General features: G+C 41.8%; 1 protein-coding gene across 10 annotated transcripts; it reads right to left on the bottom strand.

The window, feature by feature from the left end:
- Positions 1 to 101: 101 nt before the first annotated feature.
- rab44 (RAB44, member RAS oncogene family) lies at positions 102 to 21,580 on the bottom strand. 10 transcript variants are annotated; one of them, XM_029501119.1, is made up of 11 exons: positions 21,498 to 21,580; positions 7,951 to 21,176; positions 5,043 to 7,830; positions 4,319 to 4,392; positions 3,657 to 3,745; positions 3,447 to 3,569; positions 3,285 to 3,366; positions 1,817 to 1,931; positions 1,287 to 1,385; positions 1,093 to 1,169; positions 102 to 979 (listed from the first exon to the last, which is right to left on the bottom strand). In XM_029501119.1, the coding sequence occupies exons 2-11, from the start codon at positions 21,156 to 21,158 to the stop codon at positions 892 to 894; spliced, it is 16,743 nt and encodes a 5,580-aa protein (XP_029356979.1). In that variant the 5' UTR covers positions 21,159 to 21,176; positions 21,498 to 21,580; the 3' UTR covers positions 102 to 891. The 10 variants fall into 10 exon arrangements, with proteins under 10 accessions (XP_029356979.1, XP_029356972.1, XP_029356978.1 ...); XM_029501112.1 differs by having other exon boundaries at positions 5,043 to 9,024; positions 9,145 to 21,176; XM_029501118.1 differs by having other exon boundaries at positions 5,043 to 10,011; positions 10,132 to 21,176.
- Positions 21,581 to 21,614: the final 34 nt, after the last annotated feature.

Raw genomic sequence — 21,614 nt, 5'->3', positions numbered from 1 at the left:
TTATTCATAACTCTTGAGCCAACCTGACAGCTCTGGGACAACTGCAATTAGAGCACCGTTTATTGAGAACAAATAATGAACACACAAAATCACACATTTTTATATTGTTTTTAATAATTCTGTGTATTTAACATTCATTTATTCATCTTCAACCACTTATTTAACAAATCTGCAAAAATTTAGAGTTACACTTACACAGGCACACTGCATATTTCAATATATCATTACAAATATTGATTGCTGCTATGATTTCTAACCTCTGAGCTAATTTGCTTGAGATGAAGCAAAAGGAGTGAAAACACATCGCATATACAAACTAAACAATATATGACATATGAAATGAACAACCTAATTTCCATAAAGTCAAAATATAGTAGAACAAACATTCATAAGTTGCACAATATAGAGGATTCGCTATATTTCTTAGACAAGAACCTGAGAAAGTGCAGAAGTACTGTTTTGTTTTAGATTAATTGATGAATCTTTAGACAGCTCCTTGATTTCATGTGATTATTTGAATTCCACTAATAGATTACTACAAGAAAGATATTGAATGTAAATTGATAAAATATACAGCGAAAAACAATATAAAGTAGCATTTGCAAGCAAAAAAATAAAAAAAAATAGAATCAGTTACTCATAATCACTAAACAGAGAAAACCTGCACCAACTGTACAGTGCAGTGCTTTTATATTAGGATAGGGATGGTAAAATAGCTACAGGTAAATGTAAAAACGTATATATATTTGTGCATGTTAGTAGGATACATTAAAGGAATGGTTTGTGTACCAGATTTTATCATATTTAGACACTTTCTGGGGGGACGGTCCAGAATTTCCACAGTGTGCAGGATTTCACCATCTTTCAGATTTCTTAAACAAACACATTTTTTCAGCAACATCCTGAGCTTTTTTTCTGTGGTGGCTCTTTATGTAACACCGTCACTTCCTCTGTTGTGCCATCTTTTTGACTCAACATCCTGGAAAGAACACAACAACACTGCAATCAGCTGATATTATTGAGATTGAGAAAGACATTGCAGCACCAAGTCAAAACAAAGGGAACATAGGCGAGGATGTGACTGTTAACTACCTGGCAACAGTTTCCAAGGACTGAATGACATTTTCACCCGTGGCAGCGCTGCACTCCATGAATTCAAAGCTGTACTCCTGTGGAGGCAAAACAGCAACCCTTAGTGTAATACTTTGACAATTACACCCGTTTTCATTTCTGTGCTGATGAAATGAATGGAGAGAGCGAGTGGGTGTGAAGCTGAAGATCAATACCTTGGCGAGAGTTTCTCCCTCCTGACTTTTAACCTGTCGTGTTGGATGATCGCTCTTATTGCCCAGAAGTAAAATACTCACATCGTCTGGAGCTCCTTCCTGGAAAGTATGAATTTGTTTGATTATTGTTCGGATTGCCATGCAGACATCTTAAGAGTCTACAAGTGTGACAAATTATTGATGCATGTCTTAAAGAATTATGGTATATTCTAGATAAAGCACTTCATCAATGTGAGCTCAGCATTACAAAGAATGACATAACATCCAAGTTTGTAAATGCCATTTCAAAATGTTAGTTTATTTTATTTTGGATCATTTTCAGTTGTGTGGTTGTAGCCTCACTGCCAATAGTGTGAAGGTTTTTCCAATGTAGATTTGAAAAATCTTTCATACAATTAGTCATTTAAAAATGTTTTTTGCAATGAATCAAGTTTCTGTAAAACCAGTTTTTTCAACAGTTAGAAGCACTAAATTAACAAAGTTTGCTGGAGTGGGGACATTTTACATTTTAACATTCAAACAGACCATACCTGAATACAGTTTGCCCAGTAGCTGACAGCAGTGAAAGACTGAGAGGAAGTGATGTCATACATCAGGAGAAATGCCTGGGCTTTATGAAAAATCTGTCTTGTCATGCTGTGAAACCTTTGGAGATACAGACAATATAATGAGAGAGAGTTTTCACAGGGTCCTGACCAACCTTTTTAAGTGAGAGCAGTGAAAAACCTTTCCTCAAATTCACTGTGAACGCATTTTGAGAAAGCATTTTTTGCGTGACAAAACATGGACAGCAGATTTAGAATGGGCGTTTTTTTTGTTTTTTTTTTTGTAATCTAATAATAATGAAAGTTGAGTTTACAAAGCATTGCAAAAAAAGTATGTGTGCAACATGTCTCCATACTACATGTTTGTTTCTCATCCCTGCTGTTGGGACATCGGGTGTGTTGATTCCTTCACACAAAACATGAAGTGTTCAAAACCAGTTCTAAAACAGGTTACAACCTGGCCTGGCATAGGCTTTTTGTTGTTTTTTTTTTTTAACTTTCACGGTTGTTTTCAAAACATTCTTTTGACATTGACTGTTCAGTAGGCTTCAACAGTGTCTGCCACTGGCTACAATGACAAGTGCATAGAGGATTGTGCAAGCATTATCACATGTGCTCATCATAATTCTTGGCTGACTGCCGAGGTGTGCACACTGCTGCGAACACACAAGCCTGCTTTCAGACTGGGAGACAAAAAAGCCCTCAGGGCAGAGACAATCTGTCAGAGGCAACTTGTCCTGAGCTACGACAGAAGCAATGCACATCTATAAAGACAAAGACCACAGCAATTTCCAGGAATACAAAAGTCGCATGGTGCATTTAGGTCATCATAAACCGCAAAATAGCACATTAAACTTCTGATGGTGATGTTTCCTGTTCAGATATGTTGAATTACTGTTTGTGTATAATCTTCCCTCCAGCCAATGACCAGACCTTCTGCCTACCCACAGCAGACGTCAAGAGGACCTGAAAGTACATCTGCATACATGGTAAGCAAATGATCTGAACATTGCTTTGGATGTCCTTAAGAGATATATTGCAACACCCCTGGTCATGATGGAGGAACCTAAGGCGTCTGTCCCATTTTATGTGTTTTTTCTTTATGGCAGCTTCAACATCCACCACAACCAAATTCAATAGTGACAGACTGACCCCAGAAACACCTCAAATAGTTATCAGTCCAAAATGTATTATATACGTTCAGATCTTCATTTTCTTTTTTTTACAAAAACTGAAAGGAGAGAAAAATATTTCATTTTGACTGAGGTAGAAAAATGTCAAACATAAGAGAACTTTGGATGGACATTTTCCCACAAATACGGGCACAACTCTCCCTCAATAAATAAACTGTTATGCAATCTCACATATTTGCTCTAAAAATGGTAAACCAACAAAAATTATATCACCAATTAGTTACCAATTAATTGGAACACAAGCACAGGCACAAACTTACCTCTCTTGACCAGCTGTGTCCCAAAGCTTGAGCACCACGGGCTTTCCATCCACCACCACTGTCCACATGCAGGAATCAAGGCCTACAGAATTCAGTTATGTGTCATTATTCCTTATGTTTACTAGTTCTGGGAAAAATAATCCCTTAGAATCCAGAACTTACCAACAGAGGCAGGTAAATCTAAAGAAAACTTCCCACTTTGAGCTCTTTTCATGAAAGAGGTCTTGCCTACACTACTGTCTCCCACCATCAACACATTGTAGGTTTTTGATGATGCGTGTGCTCCTGAAAGGAAACCACAAAACACTTATTTGTTGCACACGACACCTCTGCTTGCAGTCAGCTAAGTGGAAGAGATAAAGGTTTCTTTACCAAAAGAAAACTTCTCTTGACTCTCTGGAACAAGACGGATGTCACAATGTGGAGTCTGAACTGGACTCACCCCATCAGCTCCCCCCTCACTGTGAAACAGCCAGATACACATATGACAAAAAGCTAAATATACAGAACACGACAATGAATACATTTAGTCATTGGCCAAGTTTATATTTGAGAAATATTATTTTTATTACAGGAGAAAAAAAGTGTTGCATTAATTAGATTTTTTTTTTTTTAATAAAAACAAAAAAAAACACAAGGACTGACTTTGACTAAGGCCACACAATTTACACTAGAACTCAGAGAATCAAATGTATATAACTGAAAGTAATTTAAACTAGATAGTTAAATTCAGTTTAGTATGTTTTGACAAAAAAAGAACAAAGAAAACAAACAAACAACCAAACAAACAGACCTGAGTGAAAACACAGCCAGAAGTAAAATACAAAGTAGTTTAAAAGCTCAATTCACATGTGGACACACTTAATGTGTGAATGATCACATTGAATTAATGTATGGTAAGGAAAGTATTCTTTTAAGAATATTAACAATGTCACAGTTTTGTTTCACTGGGAAAAATCTCATAGACTGAAGAAGAAAAACTGCCACAAAAGAAAACACAGTTGCAAACACAGCACAGTGTGGTGTGATCTTACCTCTTTGGCCTTTTGTGCTCTATTGCCTTGGAGATGCTGATGGTGGAGGAGGATTTCTGATTGCTTTGATCAACCTGTGGACAAATAATCAAATTCATGTTGAATAATGAATTCAATGAATTATATTAAAAATAAATCAAATAATAAACTCATGATGTCCAGTTAAATTATGCGCTGTTAAACACTAAGTGATGTTTGTTTATCTGAAGTTAAGATTTTCAGGACAATGATCTGTTTGTTCAGCATGGCGGCAAAGTGGTTAGCACAGTTGCCCTACAACAAGAAGTTTGTGGGTTTGATTCCCAGGCCCTTTCTGTGTGTAGGTTGATTGGTGACTCCAAATTGTCCGTAGGTCTAAGTGTGAGTGGTTGTTGGTCTCTGTCTGTCTCTGTGTGTTGTCTGTCCAGGGATTTTTCCTGCCCTCGCCTAACGTGACTCGGAAACAGACTCAGCCTTCCATTAGATATTTTCAAGATCACTTAATGTGCTTCTTCTTTTCATTGTGAAACTTGTAATGTGGACCACATGTTCCTCATTTTGCTTTGTGGTCCATTTTGTTCTTGAGCAGCGTGCAAGCGATTTAAGCAAATAGGAAGTGTGGCACATCACAGACAGAGGGAAGTTATTCAAACGTGTAGGTAAGATGGACATTACAACTACATGTAAAATGTGTAACTAAAACAACAGAAGCCGACTGATAAAATCTTTTGGCTCTGCTGCTCACCTCTGATAATTTGTCCAGCAAGGGCTGATGTCCATGTGACTTCCGATGAGATCCCAGTTTTCGTCTTCTCCGTCCAGCATCTGCTTCTGCCATGACATCTTCTTTGGGAGAAGTGGATGGTGTACCAGGGAGAGCGTCCACAGCTGGATGATGCTCTATTTCTGCTAGTTCCCTCAGAGCATCGGTGGGGTTTAACTGAGATTCACCAATGTAGATGCATTCAGTTGTTTCAAATACTTTTTCCTTCCTTTGCTCAGAGTCAGCGCCCTCTTCTTCATTGTGAAGTTGAAGTTTTTCGTCTTCAATTCTTGACACACACTCAGTCAAAGCTTCCCCAACACTTGTGACAGTGGCCTCATTATCCCCCTCCTGTTCTTGGTGTAGGTCCTCCCCTTTGGATGGTGAAACAAGTTTCCTGCGGGTGGAGCTCAATTTCTTTCTCCTGCTCGTCGAACTAAAATTTGGACTTGCATTCCTCTTCTCAGAGGTTTTGTTGTTCGCTCCTTCATTCATATTGTTTGGCTCCTGCTCGCTCACCTGGCCACCTCTATCCCCCTCACCAGCTTTCCCACCTGTCAGAGCTGCACTGGGTGTTTCTGGACTTTGCTCCTCAGTCTGTGTATTTTGTGTGGCCTCAGAAAAAGACAATGTGTTAGCAGAGTCAGGATTTATAGTGTCCACAGGATTTGGAGACAGAAACTGAAAATCAATTGAACGTCTGTTTCTTCTGGAGACCACAGAAGCTGTTTCCATCTCAGTGCTTGCCTGATCATTTGGCTTCAGTGGCTCTGCACCATGATCTTCAGTTCCCTCAGTATCTCTAACATCAGTGTGGAGAACCACTGAATCATCGATGCGTGGTTTTATGTTGGTCTCTACAGTCTGCAAGTCTGAGGGGCTGCTGCTTTCCTGTTCTCTATGCACAGTTATCAATGACGGGTGTGTGTTTTCATTTTGTGTTACCTCTTTCACCTGCTCCATCCATCTCATATCAGCTTCCTCACTGAATTTAGTTTCAATTGTTTGGCCTTGGATGTCTGTTTGTCCTTCTTGTTTTCTTTTGAGTTGGCTTTTGCGAGTGGAGCCAATCTTTCTTTTCTTTTTGTTGACATTTTCCTGCAGATTTTCACAGTTATCCTCAGTGTTTCTTTCCTCTATCACTTGCTGGCTGTGAGATGCAGCTGCTGCTGGAGAAATTTCACTTTCCCCAGGTACATTAACAATTTGATTTCTTCTCAGGTTTTCCTCAACACCAACGTCAAATGCCCACATGCCCATTTTATTTAGTGCAGCAGAAAAAGGTTGAGCATGTATGACTTCATTTGAAGTGCTTGTTTCCTGGCCTGCTTGGTCTTTATTTGTACGATCTTCCGATTCTTCACTGACTTTAACCTGCTCAGACCCATGTACATCCGGAGCGCTTTCTGCTGACACTTCCTCAGATTGTATCAAATCTACTTTTGCTGTATCATATCCTGTAAATGACATCAAATTCTCACCGTCTATAATGTGTTCTCTTTTCTCTCCACTGAGGTCTTGGGTGAATTTGGGAAGTTCAATCTTGTCTGAGTTTAAAGAAATACCTGTTGTCAACATTGTACTGCTGTCAATAATATCCGCGGGTGCAGTTTTTGTTTTCTCACTGCATGTGAAACCTGGTTCAGTACGCTCTTTTGATCCTCTCTGCCCTGTTGTCTCTGTTCCTAATGGTGTTTTATCGTCCCAGGTATTTTCCACCAGTTCTTCTGGATGTTCGGGGTGTGGTGAATGTTGTCTTCCTCGATTCCTCCTGCTTGACCCCAGTTTTCTCCTGCTGCCCGTGAATTTGAAGCCTGAATGAGCTCCTTCCTTAATACTCTCAGAATCATCCATAGATTGGCAGTCCTGCGGGGACCTTACTTCTAATGGCAGAGTTGGTAAATGATGACTGCTCTCTTCAATCGAGGAGTGATCAAATTCATGCATTTTCTGCATTTCCCTAAGCTTCAGCTCCTTTTCTTCCGGCAAAGTATCCTCTGATTGCTGAGCGACTCTGACTTCAAAGGGGTTGAAATGACTGTTTTGTTTCTCATTTGCAGACACCTCCTCTTTTGGTAATGAAACTGCTGATTGCTCAACATCGAGGCCACATTCTGTGTGTTGTCTGCTTTTTTCTGTGGTTTGAGCTGGTGTTGTTGAAGACTCTCTGCTCTCTAATTTTAAATGTGACCCATCCACTAAGTTGTTGGGCTGTAAAATTGCTGAACGCTTTAACACGCTTTCACCTTTTTCTTTACTTTCTGTGTCTGTTACAGAAGAAACACTGGAAAAGTCTTGATCATGTACCTCCATGACACAAAATTTGTCAATTATTTCTTTATTACTTGTTGAATCAAAAGTGCTTACATGTCCATCATCCTTCAGTTTTCCATGATCTGCTACAGTCTGAGGAGGGTCAGACGTTTCTTTTCTCTCCACCAAGGTTTCTGCTGATGTTTCCTCGACCGCTTTCTCCAAGGTTGATGAGTCCTTAATATTTTGTCGTCCTTTATTTCTACGACTAGACCCCAGTTTTCTTCTGTTCCCGAGGGGCTTGAAGTTGCTGTCATTTTGCTCCTCTGTTTTCACAGAACCATCCTGAAGGTCTGAGTCTGAAGGAGCGTCTGTTTCTGATGGCAGGGTTTGTGCAGATTTGCTCTCCTCGATCTCAGAGAGGAGTCCTTCCTTCTCCCAATGATCTGTCTGTTCAGAAGTTGGTTTTATCTCGTGCTCTGCTTGGGCTTCATTCTCATAGACCTGATCTAGTCCAGTGTTGGCTCTTCCTGTGTCACTGGTCTGTAATGTCTCCGTATCATTGACATGATCATCTACATTTGTCTGGTCTGAAGTCTCCATGTTGCTTTCCTTCAAAGGAGGCTCATCCTGTTCATCATCGGGATCAGAAAGTTCCTGCATGGATGCAGGATCATCAATACTCTTCTGAATTGTTTCAGATTTATGCGGGTCACTGACTTCTTGGTCTGCCAGATTTGCAGAACAGATTTCAGTATCTTCTATGGCTCCATGCATCCCACTTTCCGGGGAATAACCAAGATGAATTTCTTGTAATTTTGTTTGCTTTATGTCCTCTTCTTCAAGCACTTTCTTCACAGCATCCTCTGAGAGTTGAGCTCCTCTGACATCAGATAATCTGAAATGATCATTTTGTTCTTCATTTGTAAATGACTCCTCTTTTGGTGGGAAAACTGTTGTTTGGTCAACTCTGTCCTCAGGGTCAGTGTTTTGTCCGTGGCTGCTTCTTTCTGTGGATAACTCCTGTGTGATTGAACACTCTATTCCCTCTGACTTTAGATTCAACTGAGGCACCTCGTTGTTGGCGTGCCTCGACAAGTCTGTGTTCTCATCTGGTTCTTTATTTTCTGTATCCATTCCAGAAAATGCAGTGGTGAGTTCCTCATCTGGTGTCTGTGTTCTATTTGGTTTGTTGATAACCTGTTGATCCACTTCAACACTCGAATATAAACTAATGGTAGTTAACTCAGGGTCTCTAACATTTGTTTTGTCTTGGTCACTGACTTCAGTTTGAGAATGGTCAAATCTGTCTTCTCCTTCTTGCCTGAATTCCATTGATGTTTCCTGGACTGCTTCGTCTGTGGTTAATGCCATTTTTGTTGTTCCAAGAAGTTTGTTATCCTGGGTGTTTTCTGATTCAGCAACAGAGCCCTTAACATGCTGTCGTCCTTTATTTCTACGACTAGACCCCAGTTTTCTTCTGTTCCCGAGGGGCTTGAAGTTGCTGTCATTTTGCTCTTCTGTTTTCACAGAACCATCCTGAAGGTCTGAGTCTGAAGGAGCGTCTGTTTCTGATGGCAGGGTTTGTGCAGATTTGCTCTCCTCGATCTCAGAGAGGAGTCCTTCCTTCTCCCAATGATCTGTCTGTTCAGAAGTTGGTTTTATCTCGTGCTCTGCTTGGGCTTCATTCTCATAGACCTGATCTAGTCCAGTGTTGGCTCTTCCTGTGTCACTGGTCTGTAATGTCTCCGTATCATTTAAATGATCATCTTCATTTGTCTGGTCTGAAGTCTCCATGTTGCTTTCCTTCAAAGGAGACTCATCCTGTTCATCATCGGGATCAGAAAGTTCCTGCATGGAGGCAGGATCATCAATACTCTTCTGAACTATCTCAGGTTGATATGTGTCACTGACTTCATCTTGTTCTTTAAGGTTTCTAGTCCAGGTATCAGAATTGTCCCCAGTGTCATGTATTATACTTTCAAAGGAGTCATCACTTTTAGGCATTTTCAGGATTTGTGTTGGCTGAACTTCCTGTTCTTGGACTTCATTTACAGAATCGTCTGAAAGCGTGTCAGATTTGTTATTTTCTTTGAGTGTTGCTTCCATTGATTTGTCAGACGTCTCCACGTTAAAGGAAGGGTCTCTTTCTTTGTAGCTTTCTTCAAGATATTCACTTTTAGGGAGGAAACTTTCCAGCTCCTCTTCTGGAGAGCTTGTCATGAGGTTCTGGTCCTCAGATGAATAATTAGATGCAGACTCTGGATTCAGGGAATGGTCATATGTCACAGACGTGATACCATCATGCTCACTGTCTTCCTGACCTGTTGCAGAGGACCTTGTTGTTTGGGGAGCTTCATTGGCTCTGTCTTCTACATCTTCCTCTGCAGATTTGTGGAGTGATTCAGCAACAGAGCCCTTAACATGCTGTCGTCCTTTATTTCTACGACTAGACCCCAGTTTTCTTCTGTTCCCGAGGGGCTTGAAGTTGCTGTCATTTTGCTCTTCTGTTTTCACAGAACCATCCTGAAGGTCTGAGTCTGAAGGAGCGTCTGTTTCTGATGGCAGGGTTTGTGCAGATTTGCTCTCCTCGATCTCAGAGAGGAGTCCTTCCTTCTCCCAATGATCTGTCTGTTCAGAAGTTGGTTTTATCTCGTGCTCTGCTTGGGCTTCATTCTCATAGACCTGATCTAGTCCAGTGTTGGCTCTTCCTGTGTCACTGGTCTGTAATGTCTCCGTATCATTGACATGATCATCTACATTTGTCTGGTCTGAAGTCTCCATGTTGCTTTCCTTCAAAGGAGGCTCATCCTGTTCATCATCGGGATCAGAAAGTTCCTGCATGGATGCAGGATCATCAATACTCTTCTGAATTGTTTCAGATTTATGCGGGTCACTGACTTCTTGGTCTGCCAGATTTGCAGAACAGATTTCAGTATCTTCTATGGCTCCATGCATCCCACTTTCCGGGGAATAACCAAGATGAATTTCTTGTAATTTTGTTTGCTTTATGTCCTCTTCTTCAAGCACTTTCTTCACAGCATCCTCTGAGAGTTGAGCTCCTCTGACATCAGATAATCTGAAATGATCATTTTGTTCTTCATTTGTAAATGACTCCTCTTTTGGTGGGAAAACTGTTGTTTGGTCAACTCTGTCCTCAGGGTCAGTGTTTTGTCCGTGCCTGCTTCTTTCTGTGGATAACTCCTGTGTGATTGAACACTCTATTCCCTCTGACTTTAGATTCAACTGAGGCACCTCGTTGTTGGCGTGCCTCGACAAGTCTGTGTTCTCATCTGGTTCTTTATTTTCTGTATCCATTCCAGAAAATGCAGTGGTGAGTTCCTCATCTGGTGTCTGTGTTCTATTTGGTTTGTTGATAACCTGTTGATCCACTTCAACACTCGAATATAAACTAATGGTAGTTAACTCAGGGTCTCTAACATTTGTTTTGTCTTGGTCACTGACTTCAGTTTGAGAATGGTCAAATCTGTCTTCTCCTTCTTGCCTGAATTCCATTGATGTTTCCTGGACTGCTTCGTCTGTGGTTAATGCCATTTTTGTTGTTCCAAGAAGTTTGTTATCCTGGGTGTTTTCTGATTCAGCAACAGAGCCCTTAACATGCTGTCGTCCTTTATTTCTACGACTAGACCCCAGTTTTCTTCTGTTCCCGAGGGGCTTGAAGTTGCTGTCATTTTGCTCTTCTGTTTTCACAGAACCATCCTGAAGGTCTGAGTCTGAAGGAGCGTCTGTTTCTGATGGCAGGGTTTGTGCAGATTTGCTCTCCTCGATCTCAGAGAGGAGTCCTTCCTTCTCCCAATGATCTGTCTGTTCAGAAGTTGGTTTTATCTCGTGCTCTGCTTGGGCTTCATTCTCATAGACCTGATCTAGTCCAGTGTTGGCTCTTCCTGTGTCACTGGTCTGTAATGTCTCCGTATCATTTAAATGATCATCTTCATTTGTCTGGTCTGAAGTCTCCATGTTGCTTTCCTTCAAAGGAGACTCATCCTGTTCATCATCGGGATCAGAAAGTTCCTGCATGGAGGCAGGATCATCAATACTCTTCTGAACTATCTCAGGTTGATATGTGTCACTGACTTCATCTTGTTCTTTAAGGTTTCTAGTCCAGGTATCAGAATTGTCCCCAGTGTCATGTATTATACTTTCAAAGGAGTCATCACTTTTAGGCATTTTCAGGATTTGTGTTGGCTGAACTTCCTGTTCTTGGACTTCATTTACAGAATCGTCTGAAAGCGTGTCAGATTTGTTATTTTCTTTGAGTGTTGCTTCCATTGATTTGTCAGACGTCTCCACGTTAAAGGAAGGGTCTCTTTCTTTGTAGCTTTCTTCAAGATATTCACTTTTAGGGAGGAAACTTTCCAGCTCCTCTTCTGGAGAGCTTGTCATGAGGTTCTGGTCCTCAGATGAATAATTAGATGCAGACTCTGGATTCAGGGAATGGTCATATGTCACAGACGTGATACCATCATGCTCACTGTCTTCCTGACCTGTTGCAGAGGACCTTGTTGTTTGGGGAGCTTCATTGGCTCTGTCTTCTACATCTTCCTCTGCAGATTTGTGGAGTGATTCAGCAACAGAGCCCTTAACATGCTGTCGTCCTTTATTTCTACGACTAGACCCCAGTTTTCTTCTGTTCCCGAGGGGCTTGAAGTTGCTGTCATTTTGCTCTTCTGTTTTCACAGAACCATCCTGAAGGTCTGAGTCTGAAGGAGCGTCTGTTTCTGATGGCAGGGTTTGTGCAGATTTGCTCTCCTCGATCTCAGAGAGGAGTCCTTCCTTCTCCCAATGATCTGTCTGTTCAGAAGTTGGTTTTATCTCGTGCTCTGCTTGGGCTTCATTCTCATAGACCTGATCTAGTCCAGTGTTGGCTCTTCCTGTGTCACTGGTCTGTAATGTCTCCGTATCATTGACATGATCATCTACATTTGTCTGGTCTGAAGTCTCCATGTTGCTTTCCTTCAAAGGAGGCTCATCCTGTTCATCATCGGGATCAGAAAGTTCCTGCATGGATGCAGGATCATCAATACTCTTCTGAATTGTTTCAGATTTATGCGGGTCACTGACTTCTTGGTCTGCCAGATTTGCAGAACAGATTTCAGTATCTTCTATGGCTCCATGCATCCCACTTTCCGGGGAATAACCAAGATGAATTTCTTGTAATTTTGTTTGCTTTATGTCCTCTTCTTCAAGCACTTTCTTCACAGCATCCTCTGAGAGTTGAGCTCCTCTGACATCAGATAATCTGAAATGATCATTTTGTTCTTCATTTGTAAATGACTCCTCTTTTGGTGGGAAAACTGTTGTTTGGTCAACTCTGTCCTCAGGGTCAGTGTTTTGTCCGTGCCTGCTTCTTTCTGTGGATAACTCCTGTGTGATTGAACACTCTATTCCCTCTGACTTTAGATTCAACTGAGGCACCTCGTTGTTGGCGTGCCTCGACAAGTCTGTGTTCTCATCTGGTTCTTTATTTTCTGTATCCATTCCAGAAAATGCAGTGGTGAGTTCCTCATCTGGTGTCTGTGTTCTATTTGGTTTGTTGATAACCTGTTGATCCACTTCAACACTCGAATATAAACTAATGGTAGTTAACTCAGGGTCTCTAACATTTGTTTTGTCTTGGTCACTGACTTCAGTTTGAGAATGGTCAAATCTGTCTTCTCCTTCTTGCCTGAATTCCATTGATGTTTCCTGGACTGCTTCGTCTGTGGTTAATGCCATTTTTGTTGTTCCAAGAAGTTTGTTATCCTGGGTGTTTTCTGATTCAGCAACAGAGCCCTTAACATGCTGTCGTCCTTTATTTCTACGACTAGACCCCAGTTTTCTTCTGTTCCCGAGGGGCTTGAAGTTGCTGTCATTTTGCTCTTCTGTTTTCACAGAACCATCCTGAAGGTCTGAGTCTGAAGGAGCGTCTGTTTCTGATGGCAGGGTTTGTGCAGATTTGCTCTCCTCGATCTCAGAGAGGAGTCCTTCCTTCTCCCAATGATCTGTCTGTTCAGAAGTTGGTTTTATCTCGTGCTCTGCTTGGGCTTCATTCTCATAGACCTGATCTAGTCCAGTGTTGGCTCTTCCTGTGTCACTGGTCTGTAATGTCTCCGTATCATTTAAATGATCATCTTCATTTGTCTGGTCTGAAGTCTCCATGTTGCTTTCCTTCAAAGGAGACTCATCCTGTTCATCATCGGGATCAGAAAGTTCCTGCATGGAGGCAGGATCATCAATACTCTTCTGAACTATCTCAGGTTGATATGTGTCACTGACTTCATCTTGTTCTTTAAGGTTTCTAGTCCAGGTATCAGAATTGTCCCCAGTGTCATGTATTATACTTTCAAAGGAGTCATCACTTTTAGGCATTTTCAGGATTTGTGTTGGCTGAACTTCCTGTTCTTGGACTTCATTTACAGAATCGTCTGAAAGCGTGTCAGATTTGTTATTTTCTTTGAGTGTTGCTTCCATTGATTTGTCAGACGTCTCCACGTTAAAGGAAGGGTCTCTTTCTTTGTAGCTTTCTTCAAGATATTCACTTTTAGGGAGGAAACTTTCCAGCTCCTCTTCTGGAGAGCTTGTCATGAGGTTCTGGTCCTCAGATGAATAATTAGATGCAGACTCTGGATTCAGGGAATGGTCATATGTCACAGACGTGATACCATCATGCTCACTGTCTTCCTGACCTGTTGCAGAGGACCTTGTTGTTTGGGGAGCTTCATTGGCTCTGTCTTCTACATCTTCCTCTGCAGATTTGTGGAGTGATTCAGCAACAGAGCCCTTAACATGCTGTCGTCCTTTATTTCTACGACTAGACCCCAGTTTTCTTCTGTTCCCGAGGGGCTTGAAGTTGCTGTCATTTTGCTCTTCTGTTTTCACAGAACCATCCTGAAGGTCTGAGTCTGAAGGAGCGTCTGTTTCTGATGGCAGGGTTTGTGCAGATTTGCTCTCCTCGATCTCAGAGAGGAGTCCTTCCTTCTCCCAATGATCTGTCTGTTCAGAAGTTGGTTTTATCTCGTGCTCTGCTTGGGCTTCATTCTCATAGACCTGATCTAGTCCAGTGTTGGCTCTTCCTGTGTCACTGGTCTGTAATGTCTCCGTATCATTGACATGATCATCTACATTTGTCTGGTCTGAAGTCTCCATGTTGCTTTCCTTCAAAGGAGGCTCATCCTGTTCATCATCGGGATCAGAAAGTTCCTGCATGGATGCAGGATCATCAATACTCTTCTGAATTGTTTCAGATTTATGCGGGTCACTGACTTCTTGGTCTGCCAGATTTGCAGAACAGATTTCAGTATCTTCTATGGCTCCATGCATCCCACTTTCCGGGGAATAACCAAGATGAATTTCTTGTAATTTTGTTTGCTTTATGTCCTCTTCTTCAAGCACTTTCTTCACAGCATCCTCTGAGAGTTGAGCTCCTCTGACATCAGATAATCTGAAATGATCATTTTGTTCTTCATTTGTAAATGACTCCTCTTTTGGTGGGAAAACTGTTGTTTGGTCAACTCTGTCCTCAGGGTCAGTGTTTTGTCCGTGGCTGCTTCTTTCTGTGGATAACTCCTGTGTGATTGAACACTCTATTCCCTCTGACTTTAGATTCAACTGAGGCACCTCGTTGTTGGCGTGCCTCGACAAGTCTGTGTTCTCATCTGGTTCTTTATTTTCTGTATCCATTCCAGAAAACGCAGTGGTGAGTTCCTCATCTGGTGTCTGTGTTCTATTTGGTTTGTTGATAACCTGTTGATCCACTTCAACACTCGAATATAAACTAATGGTAGTTAACTCAGGGTCTCTAACATTTGTTTTGTCTTGGTCACTGACTTCAGTTTGAGAAAGGTCAAATCTGTCTTCTCCTTCTTGCCTGAATTCCATTGATGTTTCCTGGACTGCTTCGTCTGTGGTTAATGCCATTTTTGTTGTTCCAAGAAGTTTGTTATCCTGGGTGTTTTCTGATTCAGCAACAGAGCCCTTAACATGCTGTCGTCCTTTATTTCTACGACTAGACCCCAGTTTTCTTCTGTTCCCGAGGGGCTTGAAGTTGCTGTCATTTTGCTCCTCTGTTTTCACAGAACCATCCTGAAGGTCTGAGTCTGAAGGAGCGTCTGTTTCTGATGGCAGGGTTTGTGCAGATTTGCTCTCCTCGATCTCAGAGAGGAGTCCTTCCTTCTCCCAATGATCTGTCTGTTCAGAAGTTGGTTTTATCTCGTGCTCTGCTTGGGCTTCATTCTCATAGACCTGATCTAGTCCAGTGTTGGCTCTTTCTGTGTCACTGGTCTGTAATGTCTCCGTATCATTTAAATGATCATCTTCATTTGTCTGGTCTGAAGTCTCCATGTTGCTTTCCTTCAAAGGAGACTCATCCTGTTCATCATTGGGATCAGAAAGTTCCTGCATGGAGGCAGGATCATCAATACTCTTCTGAACTATCTCAGGTTGATATGTGTCACTGACTTCATCTTGTTCTTTATGGTTTCTAGTCCAGGTATCAGAATTGTCCCCAGTGTCATGTATTATACTTTCAAAGGAGTCATCACTTTTAGGCATTTTCAGGATTTGTGTTGGCTGAACTTCCTGTTCTTGGACTTCATTTACAGAATCATCTGAAAGCGTGTCAGATTTGTTATTTTCTTTGAGTGTTGCTTCCATTGATTTGTCAGACGTCTCCACGTTAAAGGAAGGGTCTCTTTCTTTGTAGCTTTCTTCAAGATATTCACTTTTAGGGAGGAAACTTTGCAGCTCCTCTTCTGGAGAGCTTGTCATGAGGTTCTGGTCCTCAGATGAATAATTAGATGCAGACTCTGGATTCAGGGAATGGTCATATGTCACAGACGTGATACCATCATGCTCACTGTCTTCCTGACCTGTTGCAGAGGACCTTGTTGTTTGGGGAGCTTCATTGGCTCTGTCTTCTACATCTTCCTCTGCAGATTTGTGGAGTGATTCAGCAACAGAGCCCTTAACATGCTGTCGTCCTTTATTTCTACGACTAGACCCCAGTTTTCTTCTGTTCCCGAGGGGCTTGAAGTTGCTGTCATTTTGCTCCTCTGTTTTCACAGAACCATCCTGAAGGTCTGAGTCTGAAGGAGCGTCTGTTTCTGATGGCAGGGTTTGTGCAGATTTGCTCTCCTCGATCTCAGAGAGGAGTCCTTCCTTCTCCCAATGATCTGTCTGTTCAGAAGTTAGTTTTATCTCGTGCTCTGCTTGGGCTTCATTCTCATAGACCTGATCTAGTCCAGTGTTGGCTCTTCCTGTGTCACTGGTCTGTAATGTCTCCGTATCATTTAAATGATCATCTACATTTGTCTGGTCTGAAGTCTCCATGTTGCTTTCCTTCAAAGGAGACTCATCCTGTTCATCATCGGGATCAGAAAGTTCCTGCATGGAGGCAGGATCATCAATACTCTTCTGAACTATCTCAGGTTGATATGTGTCACTGACTTCATCTTGTTCTTTAAGGTTTCTAGTCCAGGTATCAGAATTGTCCCCAGTGTCATGTATTATACTTTCAAAGGAGTCATCACTTTTAGGCATTTTCAGGATTTGTGTTGGCTGAACTTCCTGTTCTTGGACTTCATTTACAGAATCGTCTGAAAGCGTGTCAGATTTGTTATTTTCTATGAGTGTTGCTTCCATTGATTTGTCAGACGTCTCCACGTTAAAGGAAGGGTCTCTTTCTTTGTAGCTTTCTTCAAGATATTCACTTTTAGGGAGGAAACTTTGCAGCTCCTCTTCTGGAGAGCTTGTCATGAGGTTCTGGTCCTCAGATGAATAATTAGATGCAGACTCTGGATTCAGGGAATGGTCATATGTCACAGACGTGATACCATCATGCTCACTGTCTTCCTGACCTGTTGCAGAGGACCTTGTTGTTTGGGGAGCTTCATTGGCTCTGTCTTCTACATCTTCCTCTGCAGATTTGTGGAGTGATTCAGCAACAGAGCCCTTAACATGCTGTCGTCCTTTATTTCTACGACTAGACCCCAGTTTTCTTCTGTTCCCGAGGGGCTTGAAGTTGCTGTCATTTTGCTCTTCTGTTTTCACAGAACCATCCTGAAGGTCTGAGTCTGAAGGAGCGTCTGTTTCTGATGGCAGGGTTTGTGCAGATTTGCTCTCCTCGATCTCAGAGAGGAGTCCTTCCTTCTCCCAATGATCTGTCTGTTCAGAAGTTGGTTTTATCTCGTGCTCTGCTTGGGCTTCATTCTCATAGACCTGATCTAGTCCAGTGTTGGCTCTTCCTGTGTCACTGGTCTGTAATGTCTCCGTATCATTTAAATGATCATCTACATTTGTCTGGTCTGAAGTCTCCATGTTGCTTTCCTTCAAAGGAGACTCATCCTGTTCATCATCGGGATCAGAAAGTTCCTGCATGGAGGCAGGATCATCAATACTCTTCTGAACTATCTCAGGTTGATATGTGTCACTGACTTCATCTTGTTCTTTAAGGTTTCTAGTCCAGGTATCAGAATTGTCCCCAGTGTCATGTATTATACTTTCAAAGGAGTCATCACTTTTAGGCATTTTCAGGATTTGTGTTGGCTGAACTTCCTGTTCTTGGACTTCATTTACAGAATCGTCTGAAAGCGTGTCAGATTTGTTATTTTCTATGAGTGTTGCTTCCATTGATTTGTCAGACGTCTCCACGTTAAAGGAAGGGTCTCTTTCTTTGTAGCTTTCTTCAAGATATTCACTTTTAGGGAGGAAACTTTGCAGCTCCTCTTCTGGAGAGCTTGTCATGAGGTTCTGGTCCTCAGATGAATAATTAGATGCAGACTCTGGATTCAGGGAATGGTCATATGTCACAGACGTGATACCATCATGCTCACTGTCTTCCTGACCTGTTGCAGAGGACCTTGTTGTTTGGGGAGCTTCATTGGCTCTGTCTTCTACATCTTCCTCTGCAGATTTGTGGAGTGATTCAGCAACAGAGCCCTTAACATGCTGTCGTCCTTTATTTCTACGACTAGACCCCAGTTTTCTTCTGTTCCCGAGGGGCTTGAAGTTGCTGTCATTTTGCTCTTCTGTTTTCACAGAACCATCCTGAAGGTCTGAGTCTGAAGGAGCGTCTGTTTCTGATGGCAGGGTTTGTGCAGATTTGCTCTCCTCGATCTCAGAGAGGAGTCCTTCCTTCTCCCAATGATCTGTCTGTTCAGAAGTTGGTTTTATCTCGTGCTCTGCTTGGGCTTCATTCTCATAGACCTGATCTAGTCCAGTGTTGGCTCTTCCTGTGTCACTGGTCTGTAATGTCTCCGTATCATTGACATGATCATCTTCATTTGTCTGGTCTGAAGTCTCCATGTTGCTTTCCTTCAAAGGAGGCTCATCCTGTTCATCATCGGGATCAGAAAGTTCCTGCATGGATGCAGGATCATCAATACTCTTCTGAATTGTTTCAGATTTATGCGGGTCACTGACTTCTTGGTCTGCCAGATTTGCAGAACAGATTTCAGTATCTTCTATGGCTCCATGCATCCCACTTTCCGGGGAATAACCAAGATGAATTTCTTGTAATTTTGTTTGCTTTATGTCCTCTTCTTCAAGCACTTTCTTCACAGCATCCTCTGAGAGTTGAGCTCCTCTGACATCAGATAATCTGAAATGATCATTTTGTTCTTCATTTGTAAATGACTCCTCTTTTGGTGGGAAAACTGTTGTTTGGTCAACTCTGTCCTCAGGGTCAGTGTTTTGTCCGTGGCTGCTTCTTTCTGTGGATAACTCCTGTGTGATTGAACACTCTATTCCCTCTGACTTTAGATTCAACTGAGGCACCTCGTTGTTGGCGTGCCTCGACAAGTCTGTGTTCTCATCTGGTTCTTTATTTTCTGTATCCATTCCAGAAAACGCAGTGGTGAGTTCCTCATCTGGTGTCTGTGTTCTATTTGGTTTGTTGATAACCTGTTGATCCACTTCAACACTCGAATATAAACTAATGGTAGTTAACTCAGGGTCTCTAACATTTGTTTTGTCTTGGTCACTGACTTCAGTTTGAGAATGGTCAAATTTGACTTCTCCTTCTGGCCTGATTTCCATTGATGTTTCCTGGACTGCTTCGTCTGTGGTTAATGCCATTTTTGTTGTTCCAAGAAGTTTGTTATCCTGGGTGTTTTCTGATTCAGCAACAGAGCCCTTAACATGCTGTCGTCCTTTATTTCTACGACTAGACCCCAGTTTTCTTCTGTTCCCGAGGGGCTTGAAGTTGCTGTCATTTTGCTCCTCTGTTTTCACAGAACCATCCTGAAGGTCTGAGTCTGAAGGAGCGTCTGTTTCTGATGGCAGGGTTTGTGCAGATTTGCTCTCCTCGATCTCAGAGAGGAGTCCTTCCTTCTCCCAATGATCTGTCTGTTCAGAAGTTGGTTTTATCTCGTGCTCTGCTTGGGCTTCATTCTCATAGACCTGATCTAGTCCAGTGTTGGCTCTTCCTGTGTCACTGGTCTGTAATGTCTCCGTATCATTTAAATGATCATCTACATTTGTCTGGTCTGAAGTCTCCATGTTGCTTTCCTTCAAAGGAGACTCATCCTGTTCATCATTGGGATCAGAAAGTTCCTGCATAGAGGCAGGATCATCAATACTCTTCTGATGCAACCCATCCAGCTCATCAGTACGAGTTTTTCTTGTAAGGTTTTGAAAATCAGATGAATAATTGTATGCAGTCTTTAGGTTATGGTCAAATGTCACAGACATGAAAACATCATGCTCTCTGTCTTCTTGACTTCTTACCTGCAATGCTAATGGCATTGTTGGAAAAGCCGCAGCATAACTGATATCTTCTCTGTCTAATTCTTTGGATTTGTCACTCTCTGAAACATTGGCTTGTAAAAATCCCCATCTCTTTAACAAGTCTGTATCAGCCTGCCTTTCCTCATCATTTTCAGACTCCAGAAGTAATGGAATGGTGGTTTCAATTGCGTTATTACTCACCTTTCTAGCAACACCTTCTTTGGTTTCATATGATTCACTAACAGAATCCTGTATGTGCTGTTGCTCTTTATTTCTACGAGAGCCCAGTTTTCTTCTATTTACAGAAAAGTTGAAATTGGTGTTGGTGGTGTTTTCTATCTTGAATGAAAGATTGTGGGCTTGGGAGTCAAATTGTTGAGAGATCAGTTCATTTTGGTTCACATGTGCAGGCAACTCTTCTGTTGGTTCCTCTATGATGCATTCAGTTGTAGTTTCATCAGTGGTTATCGCTGCTGTGGTGGAAATCCCTTTAACAACTACTTGTATATGTGGTTCACTCATCGCATAGTTTCTCTGTAAAGTCCCATCCTCTCCGAGTGGCTCTGTATCTTCGTCCATTTCCTTTTCTGTTGCAGGGCACACTCTGAAAAGCTGTTGACTCTCACTGCAATCTGAGTTTTGATGGGACATTATCTTTTCCAGGACCTCTGCTGCTGTGTTTGCAGTTATAGTTTTCTGAACAGCACAGGAATGGTCACGTGTGATGGCTAAAGAGCTGTGTGTTGCTGAGATGTCATGCCCATCCCTTTTACTTAATTCTTCCTCCTTCTCAGACTGGCCTTCTTTACCAACAGTGTTTTTCACAACTTCCTCTCTGGTTTCATGAAATTCTGAGTCGTCTACATGCTGTCCTTCATTTTTTCGTCTAGAACCAAGTTTTCTGTTCATGAGTTCTGGCAACGGTGGATATTTGGTGTCAGGTTGTGGATCATCAGGATTAGACAACGCAGTTAATGACTCATTATCTCCCTCGAGCATTTGACACTCTGCAACAGAAGCACTGCCTGTTCCGTGCAGCTCATGTGCCTTTGAGGTTTCCTTTTGATTTGCTCCCCTGCGACGTGAACCAAGCCTCTTTTTCTTTGCTGTTTGAGCAGACATGATTTCTTATCTTCTGTCCTACAGCATGAGACATTTAATCATACAACCAAAAGTTCAGATCCACAAGCCATCAGATCTGATGGGAATTACATGGAGAAAAATTGTACCTGGTCAGTTTTGGTAAGCCTTTAACCCAACTGCTTTGAAAGGCCATGAGTTTTTACCCACATGCAGATTGATCATTTGGATTTAGCTTTAACCATATTACAAAGAAAACTAAAAACTCATTTAATTCCATAGAGGTATAAATTCCAATTAAAATTATTTAAAAGCATAACAGGTTAGTTGCTGAAATTAGATAAATGCTTTTAGGCCTTCCACAAAGTTACATGTACTTACCACCCAAATCTGGCCCCTCTCTTGTCTCCCTGCACGATCTGCTTCATAATGTCAAGTCATCTGCCTCAGCTACGCGGTAGATTTCACACGCAGAGGCGTTCCTGTGCTGCATCTCTG

This window comes from Echeneis naucrates, chromosome 5 (assembly GCF_900963305.1).
Source record: "Echeneis naucrates chromosome 5, fEcheNa1.1, whole genome shotgun sequence".
Taxonomy (NCBI): domain Eukaryota; kingdom Metazoa; phylum Chordata; class Actinopteri; order Carangiformes; family Echeneidae; genus Echeneis; species Echeneis naucrates.
The sequence above is the reverse complement of the archived record's forward strand: the minus strand, read 5'-3'. Positions and strand labels throughout refer to the sequence as shown.

Bases quoted from the DNA above. Each gene is read 5' to 3' on its own strand.
- rab44 (XM_029501110.1), bottom strand. From the start codon at position 21,158: ATGTCTGCTCAAACAGCAAAGAAAAAGAGGCTTGGTTCACGTCGCAGG. The intron at 4,393-5,042 runs GTGAGCAGCAGA...ATTTGTCCACAG, and splicing joins TGCTGGACAAATTATCAGAG to GTTGATCAAAGCAATCAGAA. The intron at 980-1,092 runs GTAGTTAACAGT...TGTTCTTTCCAG, and splicing joins TCCTTGGAAACTGTTGCCAG to GATGTTGAGTCAAAAAGATG.